The 24,664-nt window shown below is 47.6% G+C and overlaps 1 protein-coding gene across 1 annotated transcript; it reads right to left on the bottom strand.

The window, feature by feature from the left end:
• Positions 1-950: 950 nt before the first annotated feature.
• On the bottom strand, positions 951-23,766 carry ARHGEF33 (Rho guanine nucleotide exchange factor 33). Its single transcript, XM_042779139.1, has 16 exons — positions 23,745-23,766; positions 20,425-20,474; positions 14,851-15,015; positions 13,132-13,253; positions 12,148-12,290; positions 11,086-11,145; positions 10,624-10,635; positions 10,271-10,483; positions 9,527-9,656; positions 8,668-8,800; positions 7,803-7,886; positions 6,974-7,057; positions 6,107-6,255; positions 5,045-5,203; positions 2,636-3,397; positions 951-1,089 (listed from the first exon to the last, which is right to left on the bottom strand). Exons 1-16 carry the CDS (start codon positions 23,764-23,766, stop codon positions 951-953), a joined length of 2,427 nt encoding a protein of 808 aa, XP_042635073.1.
• Between the last annotated feature and the right edge of the window lie 898 nt (positions 23,767-24,664).

Genomic DNA, 24,664 nt, shown 5'->3' with positions numbered 1-24,664 from the left:
CATGGTGCACCATCGACTTTCCTGCCCTGGTGCCTCCATTTTTAGCTGGAAGAACCTTTCCAAAGCTGCACATGATGGGGCTCATGAGGGTGTCAGCCAAAGAGTGAGCAAAGCGTATTCCAGGTGTGTTACAGACCAGGAGCCAGGAGACTGTTTGGCACTACCAGTGCCTGCATTGATCCACACTGGGGATAAGGTTGGGCAGAGTCTCTCTTGTGGCAGGCCCTGGGCCCTGCCTGGAGACACAGGAGATTCCGAGAGCAGAAGCAGTGATTCCTACAGCAGGACACAATTCAGGAAAACAGCATTCACATTAAAGGTGAAATAGGATTTTGGGGAGTGGTGGAAGTCCAAAAGAAAGGATGTTGCTGATTAGGCAATGCAATGTTCAGGTGCTTCAGCTGATGCTTCTTAGACTTTCTCAAGCCACCTGGGTAATGCGAGCTGGCCTCCTGGAATACGTCTTTGATGGTGGATTTTTGGAAAGTAGAGGAAAGAAGGGAATTTTAGACTTCTGGCCAGGATGCCAGGGCTGCAAAAGTAACCTTTCTGTCGTGGGTGAGCCCAAATAAGACCTGCCTTGAGTTTGGAAGAGCAAAGATGTATGGCAAATCAAGCAGTTTTGGGGGATGAGGGGGAGGAGAAGATATTAGGGTTTGGCCAGAGCTTTCCAAAACTGAAGGAAGTTCAGTCAGGTAGGGATGAAAGCTAGCAAGTTCCTGTGCTTATTGGACCTGCTGGTTGAGCTCCACTGCAACCCAAAGCCTGGCCCTGCCCTGTGCTAGAAAGAGCAGAATGCATTTGTAAGGCAGTTGTGAGTCTCCTCTCCCCCACCCTCCACCCTCTGTGTTACTCAGGGGGATCCTGGGGCCTTGCTGTCTGTCTCCACCCTCAGGGACCTGGGGAAGCACTGCTGTGCTTTGGCTGTGGCCTGCCTTTCCTGGGGCTGCTTATTTCTTTTTGAAGAGCTTGCGGAAGGAGCTCCGGAACCCCCCCTTGGGCTCGTGCCGCGGGTTGTGGTCGCTGAAGGATGTTTGCTCATTGTCATCCTTCTGGCAGAACCTGGTGTTGTCTTCTGCATGGAGCTCCTAAAAGGGAAAAGACAATTTAACCAGCATTTGCAACCTCACATTCTTGTTCCCTTCTCTCTATTTCTCTTTCTGTGCTAGGAGGGACCTGGTGGGTGAGGAGGTGCTGACAAGGCTCGAAACAACACTGGTACCTCTGCAGAGAGCTTGTTGCTGGCTCTAAGGCTGAGGCAGTGACAGAGGAATAGAAGGATAAGCATTGTTAGAGGGAACTGGAGCCTTTCTTGCTAAGCTTTTTGTTTAAGAGAAGCTCTCTGGCTTCTTTTGGCAGTGAGGTAGGAAGCCAGCTTGGGCAGTTGGAAGAACTTCCCACCCTCTCCTTTCTCCCCTAGGCAGGGAGGCATCAGGCTTTGGAGCTGTGATAAGGTGTGAAAGACTCTTCTGCTGTCTCTGCTGCCATACGGTTTTATATCTGTGGCGCAAAAGGCTTCATTAGCACACACACCTTGTGGTAATTGTGCCACTAAATGATCCGGCCCTCATTCAGAAGAGTACCAAGCTCCTCTCAGCAAGACTCTGAACAAGACCCTTTTTTCCAATTCTGCTCACCACTGCCATGGTGATTTCCTTTGCATTGTGGGGGAGAACATGTCCTGCAGTTCTGGACAAGCTCCACATCTGCACCCTGCTGTGGGCCATAGTTGTGTGCAGGTGAGTGCCAAAGAGCACTTTCTCTGGGGTGGCTGTGTCCCCATGGCTCTTCTCCCTCTGCCTCATCTCTCCTGTTCAACCATCTACCACCTCCTTCACTCACTAGCCTTTTTTTTTAAGTTTCCTTGCTGCCTTTTCAGTTAGGCTGTTGGAACCTACCTCCCATCATCATCTGCATCTACAGCCCCCAATCTAAGCACCTCAGAACACCCTTGGCCTCTACTTCCTTGGTTGTGACAGCCCAAAGCTGACTCTGAACAGTCACTGCAAACTACAGAAACATTGCTTCTGCAGGACCTGAAGGGTTACAGTGCTGTTTGCCATGTCCCATCTGAGGGACACAGTTGCTGGGCTCTGGCTGTTGTCACACAGACTTTGGCATGGGTCTGTACAATCCAGGCAACAGGTACAGGTGAAACAAAACCTATGGATCAGATCCCTGCTGGTGTAAATGGGCAGAACTTGGCCAAGTCATGCTGGTTTACACTGGCATGACTTACCCAGCACTCCTCAGCAGGTGGAAAGGCACCTGTTTAATTGGGTGCCAACCACAGCACTAATTTTGAACAGCTTTGTGTAAACTTTGTGACCTGCTCAGAACATTCACCTGGAGGGGAAGCTCAGTGACAGGTGGAGACACACAAGAGGCTACCTTGTCTCAAGGGTGTTCTGGCTCAGCCAGGTGTTCACCTCAACCCTGTGCTTGTCCCTGGGGAAGATGTGTGTGAAAACAAGCTGTCTTGTCCCTCCCTTGGGCATGTACATGCAGTTGAAGACTTGGAATGTGTGGGCTTGAAAGCAGTTTTGGCGTGTTCTACTCTAACTGTATCTCAGATCTTTCTCCTGCTGCTGCTGCACCACCATGTGCCATTTTTTTTTCCTCCTTCTATTTAAGCCTCCTTACTTCCAAAAAGCTCGGTTTTTCACCCGCTCCTCTCTGTGGGGGGAAGTAGCTCCTTTGGGAGCTTCGGGATGAGGCTGAGATCATGTGAGGCTGAACATTTCTGTCCTGCTTCTGCTGCAGACGGCTCCCACTGCTGCTCCGTGTGCTGTAGAGTCTGGTGCTCACGCCCTCGGCGCTCCGCGGCAGCTCCTTCAGTGACCTGCTCAGCTGCTTCCCTTTGCTGTGGAACATCTCACGCTTGTAGGTGCTGCTGCTCACGGGAGTGCAGCTCTTAGGCAGCGGCTGCAAGGCATGGTCTGTCCTCTCCGGTTCTGATGTGAAGTTCACAGGCCTAAGGAAGCAAATATCCAAGCTGGACTCAGAAGAGGCGGGGGAGCAGTTCTCAAAGAGAGCGAGATTTTGGAAGGTGTCGTCTTCGTAGGGGCCTGGCATGGTGAAAACCTCCCCAGGGTAGTCAAACTCTTCGTAGCTTGGTGCAAAGTTCCTGGCATCCTGCAGCAGTTCCACAGAGGTTCTGATGGCTCTCTCAGTGTTCCCTACTGCGTCAGCCGGCGGCGCTTCGTACTCCATTTCGGGGATGGATTGCAAGGGGGCTGTCAAGGCCTTGAGCTCCTGCTCTGTCAGCTGAGAGGAGGCAAGGATGTTCTCTGGCCTCTCGTGTTTTCTGCTTTCCATCTCCCAGTCAGGGGGCTTTACAGCCTGGATGTTCTCCATCACAGTTGGCTGGGGTTTCTTCATCTGCGGCATCAAATGCCTTGAAAACAAAAACCAAAACAAAACAAAAAAACAGACGGAAGTGGAATACTAAAGGATGACAGAGGCAGCATGACACCCCACCCCCTCACTCCCTCAGCCCTATTGTGTTGATTTTATGGCCAAAAGGTACTCTCCTTGTCTTGGAGAACAGTAACAGAGGTGTCTCTTAGAGAAATTGCCTGGCTGGTTAGGAGGACCAAACTTGGATAAACAGAACTGCCTATGCTGACTTCTGTACTCAACAGCATGAAATGACTAGAAACTGAGATGAGAAGCCAACTGCTCCATCTCTCTCCTGTTCATCTGCCTTTTTGATTTTAACTTCTCTCTCTGGAATGTAGGAGCTATGTCTCACTTTCCTGTGGTCTGGTTGTCTTTTCAGGTGGACTGAGTTTCTCTCTTTGATAAGGTGACTCTATCCCCAAAATGTGTCAGGAATACTTGGAGGGCTCCTACCCTCCTTGTGTTCAGCTCAGTCTTCAGTTCAGGATGAATGTGGGGTGGTACGAGCTGAGGCTACCAAGATGGAGGCCTGGAGCAACAGGCCTCCTCTCTGTCTGTGAGAGGAGGGAGATTGGTTTGGGCAGTGGGGGAGAAGGAGGCTAAGGACTGATCTGTAACACTGCTAACACAATGAACTGGGAATTAGGCAGCCAAACTCTTGTTAGTACCAAACGAGATAAGAAAGCACAATAGCCATAAATTGCTGGCATAAGAATAAAGGTAAGTCTAGTGTGCTTCTCTGATCATCTCATTTGGCACCTCTCAGGCTGGAAATAGCCAAAGGGGGAACCTTATGAGGAGTGGCTGAGGGCACTTGTCTGTTCAGCCTGGAGGAGACTGGGGGGAGACCTCACTGCAGTTTGCAGCTTCCTTATGAGGGAGAGCAGAGGGGCAGGCACTGATCTCTCTGATGACTGGTGACAGGACCTGAGAGAATGGCTTGGAGTTGTGTCAGGGGAGGTTTAGTTGGATATTAGGAAAAGGTTTTTCACCCAGAGGGTGGTTGGACACTGAACAGGCTCCCCAGGGCAATGGTCACAGCACCAAGCCTGACAGAGTCCAAGAGGTGTTTGGACAGTGCTGTCAGACACTTGGTGTGACTCTTGAAGATGGTGCAGGGCCAGGAGTTGGACTCAATGATTCTTGTCCTTTCCAACTCAGAATATTTTGTGATTCTGTGAAGATTTCCCCCTGTCTGTCTTGACTTAGTCTTCTGTCTTTTTGAACCCATTTTGTACTTGTATCTTGTGATAGTGAATCACATCGTTCAGTTATGTGCTGTGTGGAAAAGTGATTTTTTTTCCTGCACTGAAACCTTGGTCCTGTTTCCCAGCCCTTGTAATGTTGACAGTGAATAATGCAGTGTTACTGTGCACCCCACTGTCAGGCCTAAACAAATTCATGTCCTCCCTGACATACTGCCTCAGCAGGCAGCCCTGGGCAGAGCTCTGAAGCATTCCCTGCTTGTAAACCACATGGTAGGGGATAGCAGGATGAAGCCAGCCCTTCATCTCCCTATCCATATACAGGGAGTGGTTTTGGGAATGACAGCCTGTAGCTGCCTGGTGTCACTGGCATGGTGTGGGTGAGGAGAGAGTTTTCAGCCTACTTTGAAAGCTGCCTATGAGGACAACAGGCTTACGGGGTGGTTGTGCCAGAGGAAGGTGCTGCTGGGAATGACTGTATGGCCTCTTCAGTGTGGATCCCACTGTCCCGCATTGATGCTGCACTGGGTGTTGGAGAAACCTCTTGGCTTGTACACTGGGAGGTGAGACCTTTGTACAGCTTCACCAGGGATGACCTGAGGGAGGAGAAATCCATCGTCGGGCTAAGAAATAAGGCAGGGAATGAGCACGAGCATGTAGAATCACAGAAAACAGGACTGGGAGGGACCTTAATATTCCCATTCAACTCTGCCCACCCAAGGAAGAGCCTGTTCCACCTAGTCTGCTCCAGCCAGCAGGGCATCCTGCTTTCTGTGGCGTTTCCAACACCTCTCCTGATAGCAGTCCCTCCCCAGCAATCTGCTCCAGCCCTTTACCACCCTCTATACTTGGAAGGTTTCCTTGAAATTTGATCTTGTCCTACTTCTCAAGTAAATCATCACAAGGAGCCAAGGCAACCAGATTCTGACTTTAGTAAAAAGCCTTGATTTCAAGGAATTGTTGTGAACTGCAACTTGAGAATTTACATTCACATTCTCTAATTTCTGTCATAGTTAAACAGGTTATGAGAAGCTTTCATTTCTCCCACCTATTCCCCCAGTAAAATAAGGTAACAACCATTCTTTTGGAGCCTCAGCCTATAAGGGAAGCAGCCCTCACCCTCACCAGGGCCTGGAGCTGAGCTGCCAGAGCTAAATCCCTGTGTGATTTCCCACTGGGGAGTGACTTTGCCACCATCTTAAGGAATCAAATGATCCCATGAAACTTGTGGCTGCTACGTTTCGAAGCATTTAGAAGTGATTTTTCTTTCCCTCTCAGAGCTCAGTAGAAGGGCCCACCCCAAATCTGACCTCAGTTTGGACGCAAGTGCCAATAGTTGTTCTTCTCCAGCATTCAGATGCAAAGGGCTTTGTTTTATTTCAACAGAGCAATGAGCCTGTTGACCTTGCCTAAACAGGGACCTAAACCCCCTGTTTGCCAGGCTTCCCCCACCCCTCCCTTCCCTGGGGACAGAGAGAATGAGCTGATGTTGTGCTTACTTCTTCAGCTTTTTCCTCTTCTGTATCAGCAGGTCTTCATTGCATTGGAAGAGGAGGCTGTAGTGTGAGATGAAAACCCGGAGGCGCTGCACACACACCAGCAGCAGGTAATAGTCAGGGTGCTCTTGCTCCGTGAACTTCAGGACATTCTGAGGCACAGAGGAGAGCAGGCTGTTTGGAGGCTGTCCTAACCCTTTCTGGGGAGGAGGCACTATTGGAACCATGGGTTAGGGCTCTGGAGTGCTCGTGGCACTGCCCTGGGGGAGTTTACTAGGCACCGTGAGTTTCTGAGGGACTGGGATGGAGCTTGCCTCCCACTAGCCCAGTTCAAATGCACAAGGAACCGCTGTAATGTAGTCAAGGGATGTGTGGGTGATACAGATTGAGTTTAGCTTTGGGTGAATAAGCCAATGTTTTTATTTTCTAGGGCTTGCTTTCTGTGTATTTGCCTTGTCTGAAATGTTTCAGTACAATTCAGATAAGCCCTCTCTGAACAGAACTCTTTTTATCAGCCATCTCTCTGTAGGACAGGTTGTTGGGCCCTAAGAGCTCTCTCAGATGTGTCCCATCTCTGGCTTCCCGTTTTCCCAGAGCAGCAGACAGCAGAGCCTTTGGCTTCCCAGGGGACAAAAGCTGTTTCTGTCAGGTCAGTTTGAGAAAGTGGAAAATATAAGCAAGCCTCATGTGAAAAAGATGAAACTTAACCTATTGTTAACTGGCTTTTCCTTTCAATTTTTTTTTTCCTTCAAAGAACCCACTGGGTTTGTCAGGACCCTGTACGTGTGCAGGCCCAAATACCAGCTCTGAGTTCAAAGTCACCTAATATGAAAAGAGTTCAAGAGCACAGTTTCCATCCTGGGGCCCTACCTGTAGGTGAATAAGGTATTCAGGGATTCGCTGGACTATATGAAAGAACAGAATGTAGAGATCAGACTTGATTTCTTCTTCTACCTGAAATAGAGAAAGCGACTTAAGAGTCTTTTCCACCCATAAAGCACATCTCCTTCCAGATGGTTCTGTGGTTTAATGAGAAGTTATGCTGTAAGGAGCTACAACAGTTTACAGGGGCACACCAGGCATTTAGGTTGGGGATTATCTACAAGGGGCACTCAGCCTAATTAATTAGGGGGGCATGTGGAAAGTGCACTAGTTAAGTTTCAATGAAACCCCTAGAAGACACTGTTGTTCAGAATGAAGTTCTTAGTTTAGGCTCAAATTAATTGAACAAAATGAGATTGACTTCTAAATTAAAATGTCTCAGAAGCAAGCAAATGTGGTTCAGTTATTGCACTTTAAACTACCTTTATATTTAACTTCCCAAGTTTAAACCAAGAACCAGGGCCAAATAGCTGAAGCTGAAAGTGAAGACTCTTTTCTCTATAAAGAACTTGATCACTCTGTTTGGATGAATCCTCAATTTTCCAGGAGACAGTTCCTGGAAAAGATCTGGATAGCATGCACATAGGCAAGCTTTTGGGAGGTTTAACCTGAGACATTGTTTCAAGGCACAATAGAAAAACAGTTTTGGTTTCAGAGAGTGAGGAAGGTGTTAAAGCTGTGCCTCTCAGCCACAGCAACCTCCAGGAAACAGAACAAGTGGATTGGCAGGAAAGTCCTATCACGGGTAAGCAGAACAGGAAGAGATCCAGGCTTGCATGTTGCCATTACGTGTCTGGGAAGCAGGCAGGAAATTTACCTCCTTCAGGATCACCACGTGAATCAGAGAGATGCATTCTGGCAAGTCCCTCAGGTAAGCAACGTAGTAGTCCAGAAAATTATTCTTACAAAAGAGAAAGAGAAAAGAACAAACAAACTTAACAGAGATTTTGGTCACAGAGCCAGCCAAACTGTTGATTTCCCACCATCACTGCTGGAAGGTCACCAGTGCAGCAGAGCTGCTGTTTCATTCCTTAATTGCTTAGAACTTCTCAGGAAAGTCTGTTTATTATGAACACATAAAATGTGTTCAGCTGTTGAGCCCAGTGTGTAAAGCTTTACCGAGGGTGGGGAGAGGTAGAGAGGCTGGGCAGTAAGAAGCTCTTCTTATCTAAGATTCTTAAAATTTCTGAAGTATTAGATGAGTTTTTACACATCCTTGCTGCTCACCAGGGCAACAGAAGTGGGTGCAACAGACCACGTGGGCCTCTGCCTGCAAGAACTTTGAGCAAGGTCTTTTGGGGCAGGGGAGCATCAGAATTACTCTATTTTCACACCCTCACTGGAAATACAGCCATTCAAGCTGCCAAGGCTCATGTGTGGCTCCTGCAAGCAGGTCTGGGTCTCATGTAGTTTATGGAGCTGTGCTACGAGGCTGTTTGCCCACAGGTGGGTCTTTCATGTGGGATCCCTGAAGAACAAAGGGGCTGCCATACCCCAGGACTGTGCTCAAGGGGGCTTGCTGAAAGGCCTTACCCTTCAGGCCACAGCTGCATAGCACAGCCCCTCTGTTCAAGGTGTCTTGGCCCATCTATGCCTCAAAATGTTGACAAGATTCATGAAATGTTGAACAAAATCATGACAAGATTCTGGTCTTTAACAAAATGATGAGGTCTTTAGCATACCTCATCATTTGTCAGCTTCAGGAAGATGTCTCCTAGGATCCCTTGTCGTGGCCAGCTGAGGACTCGCTCCTGGAGTGCGTGCAGTAAATCCACATGCTGCTGCACCAGGAACCGCAGAGAGTTGGGGAAAAAGCTGACAGGAGACCAAATCAGACTGGTTGCACAGAGAAAAACCTCATCCCTAGAAAGTGAATACTGCTGAAGTGGGCATTCCTGAGTGGTCAGCACAGCCTTGCACATATAAGACTGACTACACCTATTACTGCTACTATAGCACAGGTGTTTTTTACTCCTCTGGTTGGAGCCCTGGCTGCATCAGGGGGTCCTGTTTTGGCTTCTGTGTACATGCAAGTACCCTGTCCAGCTGGCTATTAGTAAAGTGTTTTGAAAGCTCCTTAGGCTTTCCTTGCAATGCATTGAGTAGCTGATCAGGATTAGCAGCACTAAAAAGCCCCAGGCAGTGCTGCTGTGGCTGATGATGCAGGACCATGGTCCTGAGCCATCCCACTGAGAGCTTGGAGGAGAACTCCCCAGCTTTCTGTATTGTCCATTTGTCAGGCCCTTTCACCAGACAACCCATTGATGCAGAGCTGGTCAAAATGTGCTACTGCCCTTCTGCCACTTCACGCTGATCTTGCCCAGAATCAGAATGAAGATGGTGAACAAGATGCAAGGGACAGGCAGGAATGTCTTTAATGACTGCAAAAACCTCCCAGTGCCTCCAGTTTTCAACTAGAAATAAACTAATTATTCAAAGATCTTGGTGTGGATGTAAGAAAAGTGTGTGAGGAGATAATGCAGAAGTAATATTCACTGAAGAAAACTCCCCAAAAGACAGAGAGCCCATTACATTAAATACCTTCTCTCTTTGGTGCTTCTTTTCACATCTGGCCCTTGCAGTGTGGCCTTGATCTTCAGGATCAGGGAAAGGTTGATGACGTACTTCCTTTCTGACTCCAGCAGCTCCAAGGCGATGTTCTGCCTCTTGGCTTCCAGAAGATAATGGTTAAGTTTAAAAATGAGAAAATACCTCAAAGATAGCTGCATGTTAGACTGGTGAAGTGATAATGAAAGGAGAAACTTGTTTAAAAATTATATCAATGTCTCATCTTTTTGTGTCTTCTTTACCCAAAATGTAAAATTCCAGCCTGATGCTACAGCACGCCCCAGTTATGACTAGAGCCACAGTTTGCTAAGAAAGATCTAAAGCAAGTGTGTTTTTCCCTATGAAATTTTTTCTACTAATAACAAAACAAGTAATCAAAGGCAAAACAACTCATATCAGGGTTTCCCATCCTGAAGAATCCCTGCAGAACATGAAGTTGTATTTTTCACCCACTTAAGCAACTACACTGCTACAATCCCTTCAGTACTCTGAACCTGACAGGTCTTGGAAAGGAGAGGGGCTGTCCTGGGTACAGAGTGGTTCTGTCAGTCACACAGCCCAGCAAATACAAAGGCCAGAGGTCTTGGAGTGTGAGGCCCTCAGAGATTTCCCCCCTAGCAGCAGAAACTGGCCTCCATGGATGCTGATCACCAGCCAGCTCTTACTAGGCATGGATACAGCTTTGAGCCTGTCTAGCTAGAATTTTCTACTCCTTACCAGCCAAAGAGGGTTCACATATTATATTGTCTGCTGAGCTGTATCTGCTTTGGCCCATGTCTTTCCCTCTCTCTGGTTGCTCTTTGGAAATGTATTCATCTCCCCAGTCCTTGGTGTCCTTGGGCTGCTTCCATACTGTTGATGGCAGATGCATTTTTGACTGCCCCTCTGTTGCCAGGGAAGGCTTGAGGCTGTCGTCTGTCTCTATGGCTGCTCCTGCAATGACAAACGGGTCTATGGACTCTGACATTTCAGCATCTTTCTCTCAGGTTATGCTGCAGCAGGCAGCTAAGCTGTGTTTCCATCCATTTGAAGCACTGGAAGGTGAATTTGGAGCATTCATTGTGCTTCACATGGGCTGTAGCCTTGTAGAGTTAATTTACAAAGGAAGTGCAGTTGGTGGGCTGTTCAGCAGAACAAGGTTTGCACTCTTCCAGCGTTTATTTTCAAGCCAAATAAGATCCAAAATTAGACATGCGTTAGAGAAGAAGAAACACCATCTCTTCCCAAGTGGGAGAAGTGGTGCTCTCACTATTCTTTGTCACATCAGGAAGCCTCAACTCTTCCTTTCTGCAAAATCACTTGGAACCTGGGAAAGCAGCAGCAGAAAGGCTTTCTCTGCCAAATCCTTGGCACTTTCAGGGACACACGTTTGCCCTCATATCTCAGCTGCAAGTAGGGAAATGGAGGTACAGGGCAGAGTGAAAGACATCCCTGTGAAATGCCTTCCCTGGAAGCATTTCTTTAGTGCAGTAAAGCAAGCATGCTAACTGAATCATGGTCCTGCAGTCTTTTGATATTTGGTATTTTCTTACCTGGGCCTGCTATGACTTTCACGCCTCCTTCTCCCATGGGCATGATCCTGGTGTCAGATACTGTTGAAGAACAAAGGGAACTTTAGCAACTGTAGAGCTTGCTTCTTCCTGCCAGGCCCTGTTAGTAGAGTTAAATCCTCCATTCTTTCACAGTTTTGCTATGAAAACACCCCTGTTGGACTCTCCAGTAGGGAGGATCTTTACTGCTGTGCTCCTGTCACAGTCTGTGTTTCAGTGGCACTTTCAGGCAGGTAATGTGGGGTCCCTGCTGTGCTCAGTGCTGTGTGACTGCAGAGGAATGTGAGCAGTCTTGGCTTCTCCTGGCGTGCAGGTGTATGTTGGGTGGAAGGTGTTCCACATAGAACAAAGAGGATGGAGACCTGACACAGAGACAGGCTGCCATTTTAAGTGTAAGGAGCTTGTTAAAGAGCAGAGGGAGGAGACTGGAAAGAAAAGAGCAGTGGGAGAAGTGGGTGAGAATGGTGGCTGTGCAAGAGGGATGTGAGGGAGAGGGCTAGCACACCACCTCAGAGCACAGAGCAGAGGAGGGCCATGACTAGCAGGTTCTGAGCAAAAAAGAGTAGAAAACAGCACATGGTTTTCATCTAATCTCTGTCTTCTTTGACATTTTAAATGAATATGTCTTTATTATTTTTCTATCTAAACAGCAAGAGAATGATAGACTAGTTTAGACCCCCAGACTTAATTGTAGAATGAAGGGCTCTGGTCCATGACCTTTTCTTTGATTCCAGCTTCCAAGTGTTTGGCAGTTGACAGTATTTTCCTCCTCAAAGTGTGATCCTCCTTGCTGTGCCCTCCTCCCTCACACAGAAACAAAACCAGCATTTTTATCAAGAGCCCCCATGTGGTTCTGTATCTGTGCCACTGACACTACAAAAATGAAGATCCAGCCTGCATCCCTCTCCTTGAAGGAGGCAAAAAATGGCTGTTGGGACAGTGCTCACAAAAAAAACACTTCCTGAACCCAGGTTACCCCAGTGATCTTTTTCTGATTTTTTTTTCCCTGAGGAAGACACTGCATTTGTCTATTCTGTTTCCTACCTTTTTCATAAGTCACATTGTGTAAAAGACTTGTAAAATCTTCATTAATCAGCACAGGTTCTGGGAGGTTGATGGATCGAAATGGGCTACCCTGGAGAGGTGTTGGCACTGTCTGTGACCCGTGGTCATCCTTCTGTGCTCTTCTGCACAAATACAAAGAACAAGGTGGTTGGAAAGCCTGAATGCAACAGGTGAAGCTCGTACACTACATTTGGGGCCAACACTTCAGAAATAGGGCAACTAAGCAGAGACCAGGAGGAGCTAGCTTTGATGGAATTGGCAATTCATGAATTATGTTCTGGAAATAACTTCCAGTGGCTATAGGAGAAGGTTATTTCAGATCTATTCTTTTGCAGAGCATATTTCATCTAATTAAATAGCTTAATTAGCTGAGGGGCTAGCCTAGATTTGCAAAGTGTTTGCATCAAGGCAGCTGTATAGACTCATGATCAAAACTTTGTTTTCAGAAGGAGGCTAATTAGGACCAAGCTGGACAACCATCTGCTTCATCACAGCATCAGCGTGGTCCAGCAGTGTGCAAACATTCTCTGACTCTGCTCAGAGGAGAAAAGACTGGTGATAGGAAAGTAGAGTATGACTGCACCATCAGGAGCCCATTGAGTCCTGCAAACTTGGAAGGGGAAATTGCAATGCTGTTGTCTGAATGGTGGAGGCTTCTGATTTTCAACAGCCCCAGCATGTCTTTAGTGGATCTCTGTTCCTCCAAGCCCTGGTTCTCCAAGGAGCTGCTGGGGGCTGTTTTGCTGTTGGAATCACAGTGAGGCATTAACATTTTTCTTCTGTCTTTGCCCTGTGGGGTGTGTGTCTAAAAGCTTGGGGTGACTGAAGCATTTCTGGTCATAAACAGGGTTGATACACCTGTCTAGCCAGGAGAAAAATTAAGAAATTATGCTATACAGAAAGGAACAAAATGGACACCACTGCTGATTAGCATTTTCAGCACCCTGGAGTTTGGACCCTTACTTAGCTTTCATTTTCCGTGATTCCCGCCGCTTCTCTTGCTGCAGCTGCTCAATTTTCTGTTGCATTTCCTCCTGCTTGGCACTGATTTCTTCAATCATTGACTTTGCATCGCTGAGCTCCTCCTGAGAAACAGGCAAAAGCACAGCATTCCCAGGGTGCCCATCAGCCCTAGGTGGCACAGCTCTGAATGCTGGCTGGTTTGCACAAAAGGTGCTTCAGGGTGCTGTGGGGAGAGGCTCTGTGATTAGACACTCTTCCTTTGGAAATCCAGGATGTGTCACACAGCCCATGCACAACATGGCACAATGTGGTGATCCTTAATTCTACAGGCAACTCACCCAAGCCAGTGTGGTGCCACATGATCAAGGCACTGGTGGGAGATGAGACTCAGGGCACCATCCACCACCAGCTGAGAGCACCGGGAGGGCTCCTGCCCTTAATGGCATTTCGAGGTGGACCTTAGGGAGCACATTTCCCTCTGCAGTTTCCCAGCATATGTATTTACATGTTGTACTTGGTTCAGATCCCAGTGTGAGCGCTCACTTGTATAAGCTTTTGACAATCAAACCATGGATCTGCCCTTTTAGCCTGGTTTCCTAAGGAAATTTGGAGGCACTCCAAATCCTTCCTGTCCATCCTCCCTCAAGCAGTTTCACCCAAGCCTTACTCAGATGTAGAGCTCTGATGTATTAAGTTCCTGCAGGTTTCATGATCATGAGCAGCAGGATTGAGCAGAAATACTCAAGAGTTTCATGTAAACCAAAGGATTTTCCCCAAGCAAGGAGGTGGTTTCACTGGGAGCTCAGTGTTAGAATAGCCAACATGGGCATGAGGCAGAGGGAAAGCAGCCTTTGCCCCTTCTGTTGCTTACATAATTCTTTGTATCTGCATTTTAAATCCCCTTTTCCCCTGTGACAATGTCCTAGGTAACCATGTGTCTGGCTGCTCTGAGACCTAACCCATATGCCCTTGCCATTTTTGTTGTCTCCTTTGCTCATCTGGCACCAAGGGCTCTTTTAGCCTGGTGCCATCTGTCTCCCTGCCACAGGGTTAGTAATGGGCTTTTTCAGTAAGCAGCCCTCTTTAACTTCACAAGGTATTATTGACTCAGCAAAACCCCATGGGGAAAATTTGCAAAAAAACCAATAAAAGAGTTCCTCTCCCTGCCTCATCATCCACTTTCTGCATGGAGATGCTGGCTGGTCTAAAGTGTACACCAAGCCTTCTTGCTAGGCTGTCTCTCCAGCCCTTTGTCTTTATCCTCTTGGGTCAGATCAAACCAGGCAGCACTTCCTCCCAGCTACGTGGAAATGCGACTTCAAAAGGCTTTAGGGTTTTGTGTTAACTTGCTGCTCCCCAGTGCCTTTGGTTCCTGCAGGAAATGCAGGAGGCCTGACCCAGGAGAGGTGTGGGACAGTGGCCCAGCAGTAGCCTATGAACAGCCATAAATCCATGGCATGTGCAGCCCAGGTAACTCTTGGCCCCATGGATAGTCAAGAAAGCTAAATAGGCCAGAGTATGGGTTACTTTTGAGTGGGAGCAGTCAGGGGAGACTCAGAGCCGAAGGAAGTACCTGACAGTACTTGTAATTGTATCAAAACAATTGCCCACTCCTTTTCTTTGCAATAAGGAAGAATTGATGGAGGCAGGGAAGTGCTTCCCTCCACCACACAAGCTCACATGGAATGTATGCAGCCTCCCCACGGGTCACACTCCTACCTTGAACGTGTTGAGGGAATTCTTCATCTCAGCCACCTTCTCTTCCATGGCACAGCGGCAGCTCTTGACCTTCTCTTCCAGGGCATACTCTCCATGCTGGATGCGTGACAGCTCCTGCATTGCTTCTGTGAAACCCGCCTTCAGCTCAGAGGCCAGTGCCTGCAACTACAGCAACCACAAACACGGTGGGTTCAGTCCCTCCTCCCAGGCTCAGGTGTTTGTGTCCCCGAGGGTCACAAAGGCTCAGTGTAACCCATCCTGTAAGGTGCTGTTCTCTTTCTCCTCCTCCTTTCATGGCTGGGAAACATGGGGAGAGGTTTGGCCCCTGCTACAGCCTCAGTACAGAGTAGGAGGTGTTTGTCTTGGGCAATCAATGTACCCCTTTTTTGGACTTTTTTAAAAAATTTTTTTGGGTTTTTCCAGGCTCCCCGGCAGTTTGCAGCCTGTCAGCCTGTAGTAGGAGAGGACAGCCTGAACAAGGCCAAGAAGGTTTGCAATAACAGCAGCCAGATTATTAATCTCCAAAGCAACTCAGCAATCAAGAATGTGTCTGGTTTTGAGCAAGTCCACATGTGCTCGTGGGGCTGGTACTCTCCCCACACAGATCTAACCCCTTGCTCTCCAAGGGCTGTGGAGAAGCTCTGTCCTTTGCCACGGGCCCTTTCCATGGAAGGAGGCAGCTCTAACTTGTGCTGGGGAGGGAACAGGAGGTTTTCCCTTAGCATACAGTGACACTGTGCCCACTCTCTCTGTTTTCTGTCCCTAGAGGCCCTGGTGCTGCTGGAAGAGCTCACTACCTGAGCTGGAGGCAGCCAGTGATAGCTGGGTGAAGCAAGAGATGGACTGGGGCAAGCCAGGCTGGCAGAGCAAGCAGACAAGGCAGCTGTGGAGGTGGGCAGTGAGGGGGGATCAGCGGCTGGAGGAGGGCTAAGCAGGGAGCACCCTCCTGGGAGCAGCTCGGGATGGTGACCCTGAGCTCTGCCCCCACTGCTGGGAGCGAGACACTCGTCCTGCCTGCACAAAGCCCACAGCGAGGTCGCGGCCCAAGGCGCTTCGCACAGAGGTTTTTACCTTTACCACAGAAATTCGGCCTAACATCTGGTTATAAACTGAGTCCAAAACGGGAGCACTGGTGGTAAGTGGAGAGCCACCCCGGGAACTCAGGCGCTTGAGTCCTGCAAATGGAGCAGAGATGGCTTCCGATACCTCGGGGCAACGGCATGCACCAGCCTCCTCTGGTCAAGACTGGCAGTGTCTTTACAGAGGATGTCTGCCTGCCATCCCCGCTCCTACCCCAGCGCTCACCCCACAGCCCCCACTCTGATCTGGCTGGACACACATTTCCAGAGTGCCTGGGTAGGAGGAGCGGGACTGACAGGAACCATGGGTACTGGGACAGTACAGAGGGGAGCAGTAGGCTGAGGACATCTTCCCTTATCAGGATAGCAACCCTGAGTCCCCAAGCCAGCTGGAGCTCCAGACTCCTCGGCACAACCCTTTCCCCCACCCCTCCTGGTCACAGTGTCACCCTGTGTGACCTGTGAATGTAGCCTGAAGGGTTAGAGGGGCTGCTTAGGGCAGACAGTGACCACACTGCTTCTGACATCTCAGCCCAAATGGTTGTGGCATCATCAGACATCCTAATATATGTGCCTGTAGAAGGGGGAGGGGGGGTTATAAAATACTGTGACTGTGCAAAATGTTAATATTCCCATCCCTGCTCATCCCTGTGCTTGACACATTTGCCCCCTGAGCTGATATGGTCAAGGCACAGCCTGTCTGTCAGCCTGCATCAGGGCTGGGCATCACACAGTGCCCTCCAAGTGAAAGGGTTGATTTGCTAGATCTGTCCCTTCCAACTGGAATATGCTGTTCCATTCTAATCTATGCTATCCATTTTAGAGATCTACTTTGGGATAGAGGTATCACAGCCCCAAGTCTTGCTAGCAGTGGAGCAGTCCTGGAAGCTGGCCCTGGAGATAACATGGTCTGGGGAGAATAAGCTGAAAATGAAATGTTTCTGCCCTCAAGCCTGGCCATGTCCTCCTCAGATGCTTCCAGAAGGGGAGCAAACTACTCTTCACATCCTTTGAAGAGTATAGGGATGGGAATCATTGCTGGTCTTGAGTTTTCAGAGTAAGAAACTGCAAGACATCAGCAAAAATGGACCACTGTAGAGACTTTGGTATCCATGTGCACTGAAACACATGAAAGCAGAGGTCAGCCAACAAAAGGGAAGATTTGGATTGGAGGCTGGACAAAATATCCTCTGCATCCAAGAGCAGACAGTGCCCTATTATTTTGGGATTCGCTGTTGGCCAATCTGCTTTTGTGGTGACAGTGCTAGCTTATTTTCTTTGTGTGTCCATCTCAGTGCTCCAGAGCCCAGCCTGAGTCTGTCCTGCCTTCCTCAGCCCCATGCAGCCTGCAGTGACTCCTTCAGACCCTGAAATGCATCCTTGTGTTGCTGCTTGAGGGATGAATGCAGTCAGAAACACCGACCAGCCACAGAGCTTGTATGATGGAACAAGAAGTGCTGAAACCCTGAGCAGGTCAGGGTTAGCATAGAGAGGAATTACATTCTTGTTGCATTGGATGCAGGGTTGATCCAAAATAAGTGAAGTGGTACAGGAACAGTATGTTATCTTTAAAATCTTGCCAAGCATGGTGTGTAGCTATGGATTTTAGTTTGAGCTCATTTCTAAAAGCAAGCTGTAGAAAAAAACCATCCTTTAAATCCCATAAACTGTTAAAACAGATGGAAGCCATTGAAGTACCAGGCCCTGTCCATGTCTTGCCCAAGTTACAGGGTTCTGTCTCCACAGGGATGGTATATACCTACAGGACCAGAGAGGTACTTCACAGGTTTGTGACCCTCTGGAAAGTCAAGTCAACTCTGTGTTTCTAAAGTTTCTAAGTGCAACACATACCAAAAAAGACAGATTTTGTAATACAGCAACAGTTAAACTGTAATGTGTTGCCCCAGCTCACTTGTTCATGGGAGTAAAGATGTAATTTAACACTTAAGTTGTGGAATTTAACAAACAATAACTTAAACTGAACTAATGCCTAGAGGATAAATGAATCTGCACAGTCGTAGGGAGTCCTTCAAACCTGTCCAAGAGCTGTTCAAAAAAGCATTTAGGCACTTAAATAATTTAGTACCAGGTACAGATTTCAGCGCCCATCTGCCTTTGGAGTGTGTCCCTCAAACCTGACAAAGCAAAGCAGTGAGGCATCCAGTGCCATGTGCCTGTGGTAGGTTATGTCTTTCTTGGGCCCCATAACTCCTATTTCACCTGCTGCTCTGATGTTTTTCAGCCCTGTGTGGAAAAACCATGCTGTTCACAAGGGGTGCACAGGACTGATGGCTGCTTCCCAGACCCAAGGCAGCAAAATTGCAGAGTCTCCCCCCTCTCTCTTAGTGGGTGCCAGCAATTTGAGACATTTGTAAAAGATAACAACTGTCCTTGCAGCCTTAAGTTTTGTTCAGGCTTTGAGGCAGCCCAGGGAAGATGTTTGTGCACAGCAGATGGGAATGGTTTATGGAAGGAAGGAGTGGGATGGAAAGAGGGCAGCAGAGCCTTGGTGAGCTGGATCACTGTCCTGGCTGCCCCTGAAAGGATGAGAGGGAGCCCTTGTTTCTCTGAGTAGCTGTGTCCCCACAGGTTTCCCCCAGCACTGGCCAAGCTCTCCAGGGCTCTGCCTTCCACATTTGCATCTGCCATCCTTGGCAGCTGCCTAAGTCCTTACACTGGAACAGGACCTGAGCTGAGCACTAGAACACAGGATCTGCTGTCTGGGACCTTGAGCTGAAGGCTGTCAAACCAGTAGAAAACAGGCTCATGATAAAGAAATACTGCACAGAACAATTCTGCTATTATAAATATATCCTTGAAAATAGCAAAACCTTTTGTGGCCATGAAGGAGTACTGTCTGTGGTGCTTCCCCCAGCTTATCTACTGTCCATCACTGCACATTTTTTAGGGCTGGTCTGAACAAGTAAATAAACTTTGTGTCTCTCAAAAGAGGGCTGCCTGAGGACACTGCTTGAAACCAATCTGGCACAAAGTCCAGCATTTGACACAAGCCCTGGATCTGATTTTTCTGAGTTGCATGACACATACTTTTACCAGGAAACAACTAATTTTTAGAACAGTTACTAATTCCTGTGCTTAAGGGCAGCACTCCTACAGCCAAGCATTAGGAAGGCTTGCAGTGCCTCACAGCAGGAAAGCAGCAGAGCTGCAGCAATTCACAGTGGTAAAGAAGCTGGTCCTAGGAGTATATCCAGCATATATATTCCTAGGCAAGGATGGTAGGAGTACAGTCAGAGCAGCAGAGAAAGCACAGAAGAGAACAATGAAGGTGCTTAAAGGGGGCTGCAAGTACTCATCAGCCCTTATTCCACATCTGTGCAGTCCCTTTTGGTAACTGCATTGTCCACAGGGCCTTTGCTGAAGCAGAAGGGAAGAGCCAGCTGGGGACTGACATTTAAGGATTCATTAAGGTACCCACGTGTCAGCTGGAAAGCAATGTGTGCGCATGGTGTTTCCAGCACATGATCCCACGCGTGTTGGATCCACTGTGCTGGGCCCTTGGAGCTGTCTGGATGGGAAAAGAGGATGAGGTGACAGAAGTGCTGGGCAGTTCATGGAAAGCAGTGCCTTTTACACTTGCCATGGTGCACTTGCAAGCAATTATGGACGTTAGTGTTGCAATGGTGACAAGGTCTCAGATAGTCTGGATTTCCACTTCAGGGGGATGTTTCCTCTCTCAGATTATGGTTCCATATTGAACCAGACCAGGGATTAAAGTGCTTAAAACTCTATCACATTTCCTGCAGACTGGAAATGCGTAGGAAACATCACTGTGGAAAGGCTGAAACTACATCTTACAGGATAGATACTCTCTGGGCTGTGGTAGCAGACAACCTTACAGCATCTGTGGTGTCCAATTGCAGCAAAAATGTTAGCCCAAAGACAGGGCACAGAGCTCAGGAGGAACCGATCACCAGGGTTTCCAAGCTCCTGGCTGGGAGGCCAGACAAAGACATGCAGAAAGATTCAGCACACTCTGGCTGCTCTGGATTATCAGGCAAGAGCACCCTGAGGAGCTGGGAGGGTGCCAGGATAACCCAAAGCCCCACAGAAGACTTGGGCCCCTGCTGCATAAGACACCCCTGCCCCATGTCACTCAACAGATCCTTGCTTCTGGGACAGTTCATCAGGTTTGCTGAAAGTTCATCAAAGCTCAGTCATGAAATCTCCCCCCTGCCCAGTGAATGGACATTCTCTAATGATGGGGCTAATTATGTCAGTTGCTTAATTAGCTGAGCTCACAAATCACCTGTCTAAATACAACTGGTTGTGAGCAGAGAAATTTCACTGAAAAGTCTTTTCAGATGAGGCCCAAGATGTGTAATATTTATTCATACAATGTGCACATTTTGGTTGCCATGTTCCTTGTAAATGCCTACATTTTTCCTTTAGCTTAATTTAGCTTTTTAACTACTGTTTATATAGTAACTCTTTAAATTCTTGGAGTTATTTAGGGCATTTTGCTCATCTTTACCTGGGAAATCTGTGTTGCAGGGGTACTCACAGGCACACTTTCAGTCCCTCCTGTGGGAACAAAGAACTTCAGTCAATTAAAATGACTTATAATGGCTGCTATAAATAACTGGAACAAAGGGTTTGAAGTCCCTCTTGAGGAACAAATCAGTTTTAAAGGACTCAAGTCTCACTTTAGGAGGTCTGAACACCATATCATTTGTAAAATGATCTGCAATTATAAAATAGGAATGACTCACCTAAATTCAGATGTTAAATTCACCTTATTTTCTGTCCTGTGTCTGGTCAGAATTGATCCATGCAAGGAAGTGAGAAAGCTTCTATGTTCAATTAGGACTAAATTGCGCTTTTAGTTTAGTTCTGTGTACCAGCCTTAGGTAACAGGGGTTTTTTTGTTCTAAAGCATTACTGATCTGTTTCTCTACTGAAACAGTCAATTCTTTCCTCTACTATATCTTTACAGATTTCTATAATCTTCACAAAAGGCAAAATACCTTTTCTGTATATTTTAAATTATATTTTTATATTTATATTATATTATATTTTGCAGTCCAAGCAATAATAATGTCTTTTCTAACCTCCCAGAATTACACCTTTTTATTGGTTTCATCATTCCTGGGGGTTTGTGGTATGGTGATCCCACTTGATCTTGTATAACTTAATGTAGCTGAAACAGACTTAGCTGATGGAGGAGATTATATCTATTTTGCAGAAGTATTTTGGACACTGCAGAGACATTATCTCTAGGCATTAATTCTGGAATCATGGAATCATTTGAGTTGGAAGGGACCTTTTTAAAATCATGTAGTCCAACTGTCTTGTGCAGAAACCTTCAGTTGTCCAACAGAAATCACTGCTGGTTGTGCTGCCATTGCACTTTGAGGGAATTGCAGTCCAATGGCCCTCGTGTTATTCCCTCCATCAGCTCCCTGGCTGGATCTCACTCCCAGAAAACACCATGCTACTCTGTTCCTCATCTGGATTGCCTCCCCTTGGGAATGTCACTTCACAAGATGGATTTTCTCTTACCTCCAAGGATTTGCCTCACTCATCTCTGCTGTTAAGTCACAGACACAACCAGTAACCCTGTGCCCAACTCCAGCGGAAGCCAAACTCCTTTCCATGCTGGCTGCAGATTCTTGGTGCTTTTCCAGCCTGGGCCTTTAAGATCACAGAAATTCAGTCCTGCAGAGGCTGGAAATGCACGCAGGAAGGACTCTGCACAGCCAGCCAGTGGAAAGTTGAAGCCTGGAAGTCAGAGCTATACAAGGTATAGCTCCATTCTGATTTCTTTACCCCTGAGGGGGAATGTGGGTTATCAGCAAGGACACCTATGAAATGGCCCTGTTCCGGTCTCTAGGATTTGTCCTGATTCAGAGGAACTTGAGCAAATTCCCCAACGACTTGTAGAAGGGAAAGGCAGAGAGGCTGTGCTCCTCTCTGCCTATGTGCCACTTCCTGCCTGTGCTGGTGGCTCTCTCGGCTGTGGGGCTGAGTAGCTGGGTCAGACACTGACCCTCTGGGGAATATCCTCTCATGCTTCCTCCTAGAGAAAACAAGAAGCAGCAGGCCAATTGGGAGAAGTACCTATGACTATGCCAGCTGTTTGGCGTCAGAACTCATCAGCCAGCCTGCACCAAGTCCCACATTTCAACTTTTAATTTACAGGTTATTTTCATCTTCAGCTTTGGTCTTTCTGCTGCTTTTTTTCCAGATTTTTCTCTGCAACCACAGGAATTAGGAACCAACCTTTGGCCTGAACCTTCCTCATGATGCCTGGAGCTGAGGCTGTGTGCACAGTGACTCTCCTGAATCATGGAAACTGAGGCCCATGCCAGCTGGGCTCTTGCTGTGGGATAGTAAGGATTGACTCAAAGAGAGCAAGAGAACATGTTTCTGAAGTAACAGTACAGCACAAACCAGGTGCTGGGAGGACAAGGAGATGCTGTTTTTACAACATGGGTGGGTGAATTGAATGCTGAGCTCTGTGAAGGACTGGAGGTATGAGGTAGAAGCATAGCACAGGAAGGAACAGCCTCCTCAAATTTTCTTTGAGTGTCTTTCAATCTGATACATAACACAGAGGGCCTGACCCATGTCCTGCAAAAATCTGTAGGGATCTTTCATGTGGATTTGATTGTGGATCAGTCTGTAATGTCCTTGGATATATAAAAAGTGAGGAACTGCTCCTGAGCAAGACCAGAACTGGGGAGAGGATCACTGCTACTGTGACTTTACCTCTAACCTTTGCCTTGAGCACTCTCTGAACACACCCAGTCAAAACTCAGATAATTTCTATAAAGTCACTGCAAAGAGCTGAAGCAGAGGAGGCTCATGGGAAACAAGGGATTTCATGGTTATCTCTCAGTTTCTGCAGTGAACACCTGCAGCCCATGAGGACATACCAATTAATTGGAAAAAAACTCTGAGTTAATTTCCTTTCCAGCCTGCTGTAGTGGAAAGGCCTAGGTACATAGACCTAATTTCATCAAATTGGAATAATTATAATAATAATAGAGAAATTAACTTTTCTGTTAATTATGCCATGAATACTGGCATCACCAAGCACTTTTTAAGATGGAAAGAGGTGGTCTAGTCTCTCTCCTGAGCTGACAGCTGTGGACACTCCTAGAGCTACTTCCCCTGCTCATTGTTCCAAGAGCTCCTCACCATATGGACACAGTGCCCCTGAGGTGGCAAGGCAAAGCACAATGCAGGGGGTTTGGGGTGGAAATCAAGTACCACATTCCTGTGAAAGAAGTCAGCAACCACTAAAACCCTGGATTTGAGCTTTGCAGACTTTCTAGAACGCAGCCAACCTTAGCAAGGATTGACTGCATGCAAGCAATGTGGCCTGAATACATCTTGGTGCTTGCAAGATTGGGATTGGTGCGGATATCTGGGTTGTGGCACTGATACGAACAAGAACCTTTCTCTAAAAAGCACATGGGGGAGAGAAGCAGATCCTCATTAAAGCACCCTCATGTAAAACACAACTTTGGACAGTCAGAAGTCTCTCTACATCTTAAGGCAGAAGTGGGGCACGAGGCAAGAAAAGGAATGACTCCCCACACTGGACATTACATGTGCCACAGCAGTGTTTCCCAGAGAGGAGAGGGAGGTGGTTCTAAAATAAGATAAAAACATCAACCCTCAGGTATTTCTAAGAAACTGAAAGTACGGAACATTTGCCCACAGCTGCCATGGCTGAGAGGTGCTCTCAGGGGCCTGGCTAGTGGCCAGCAGACAGGTCCTATGAGAGCACATTTCTCTCTTGCTGTATTTCATACTAGCAAGAAGTGAAATAAGAGGTTGCTTTACCTTCGTGTTTGTTTGTGTCCATGGCTGCTATGGGCTGTGCGTCCTCGCAGGGACTCCTGTCCTCACTCTGGAGGGCTCTGGCTGGTCACTGGGAACATCCCATGGCTTAGAGCTGCCCACATGTGAGCCCTGGGGTGGGTCAGCTCATCTGAACCCTGAGTGCAGAAAGATGCAGAAAGGGTTTATTGAGCAGAGCTGCTCCAAGTTCAGACAACAGAGAAAGGAGGAGGGATTTGAGAGAGAATGAAGCATCCTAAATATCTGTTTGGGTTCCAGTGCCTCCACAGAGTGGATGCTGGTACAAACACTTCCCTCCCAGCCCAAGGCCATTTGTGCTGCCATGGACAGGTGACTAAAATATTCTGTGTAATCCCACAGAGACTGTTTTCTGAACACTGAATCAAAATATGCTATAGTTAGAACAGCACACAAACATCTGGCACAGGTGTTCTGCATCAAAGAGGCAGCTTTTTGCTACACAAGCAGTCACCCAAATTGTGCTTCAGACCTGTGTTTGGGCCACAGAAATGCTGCTGCACAATTCTGCCAGCACTTTAGGAGGCACTTGTATGGCTATACCTGCTTTCTCTGTCCATTGCCTCCCCAACTGGGAGACACAGGAGTGCTGCAAGGCACTGATGTGCACAGGTGTGGCCCACTAGGAACAGGGAGCCAGGGACAACAGGGCATGGTGCTGTGCCCAAGCCAATCCTGTGGTAAAGCACCTCATCACCAACCTCATACTGGGATTAGGGCTCTGATGCCTGATTAATGACATGGGCAGAGATACAGAAAAATGGATTGTACCACCTCACACTTCTCTTATCAACATGGGCCCTGCCCCACATCCATACTTTCCCATTCAAATCTGCTTTTGTCCAGCCTTACTAGGAAACCAGATGTAACTTCCTACCTCCATG

This window comes from Catharus ustulatus, chromosome 3 (genome assembly GCF_009819885.2).
Source record: "Catharus ustulatus isolate bCatUst1 chromosome 3, bCatUst1.pri.v2, whole genome shotgun sequence".
Classification (NCBI taxonomy): domain Eukaryota; kingdom Metazoa; phylum Chordata; class Aves; order Passeriformes; family Turdidae; genus Catharus; species Catharus ustulatus.
This window is presented reverse-complemented; position numbering and strand designations above follow the sequence as displayed.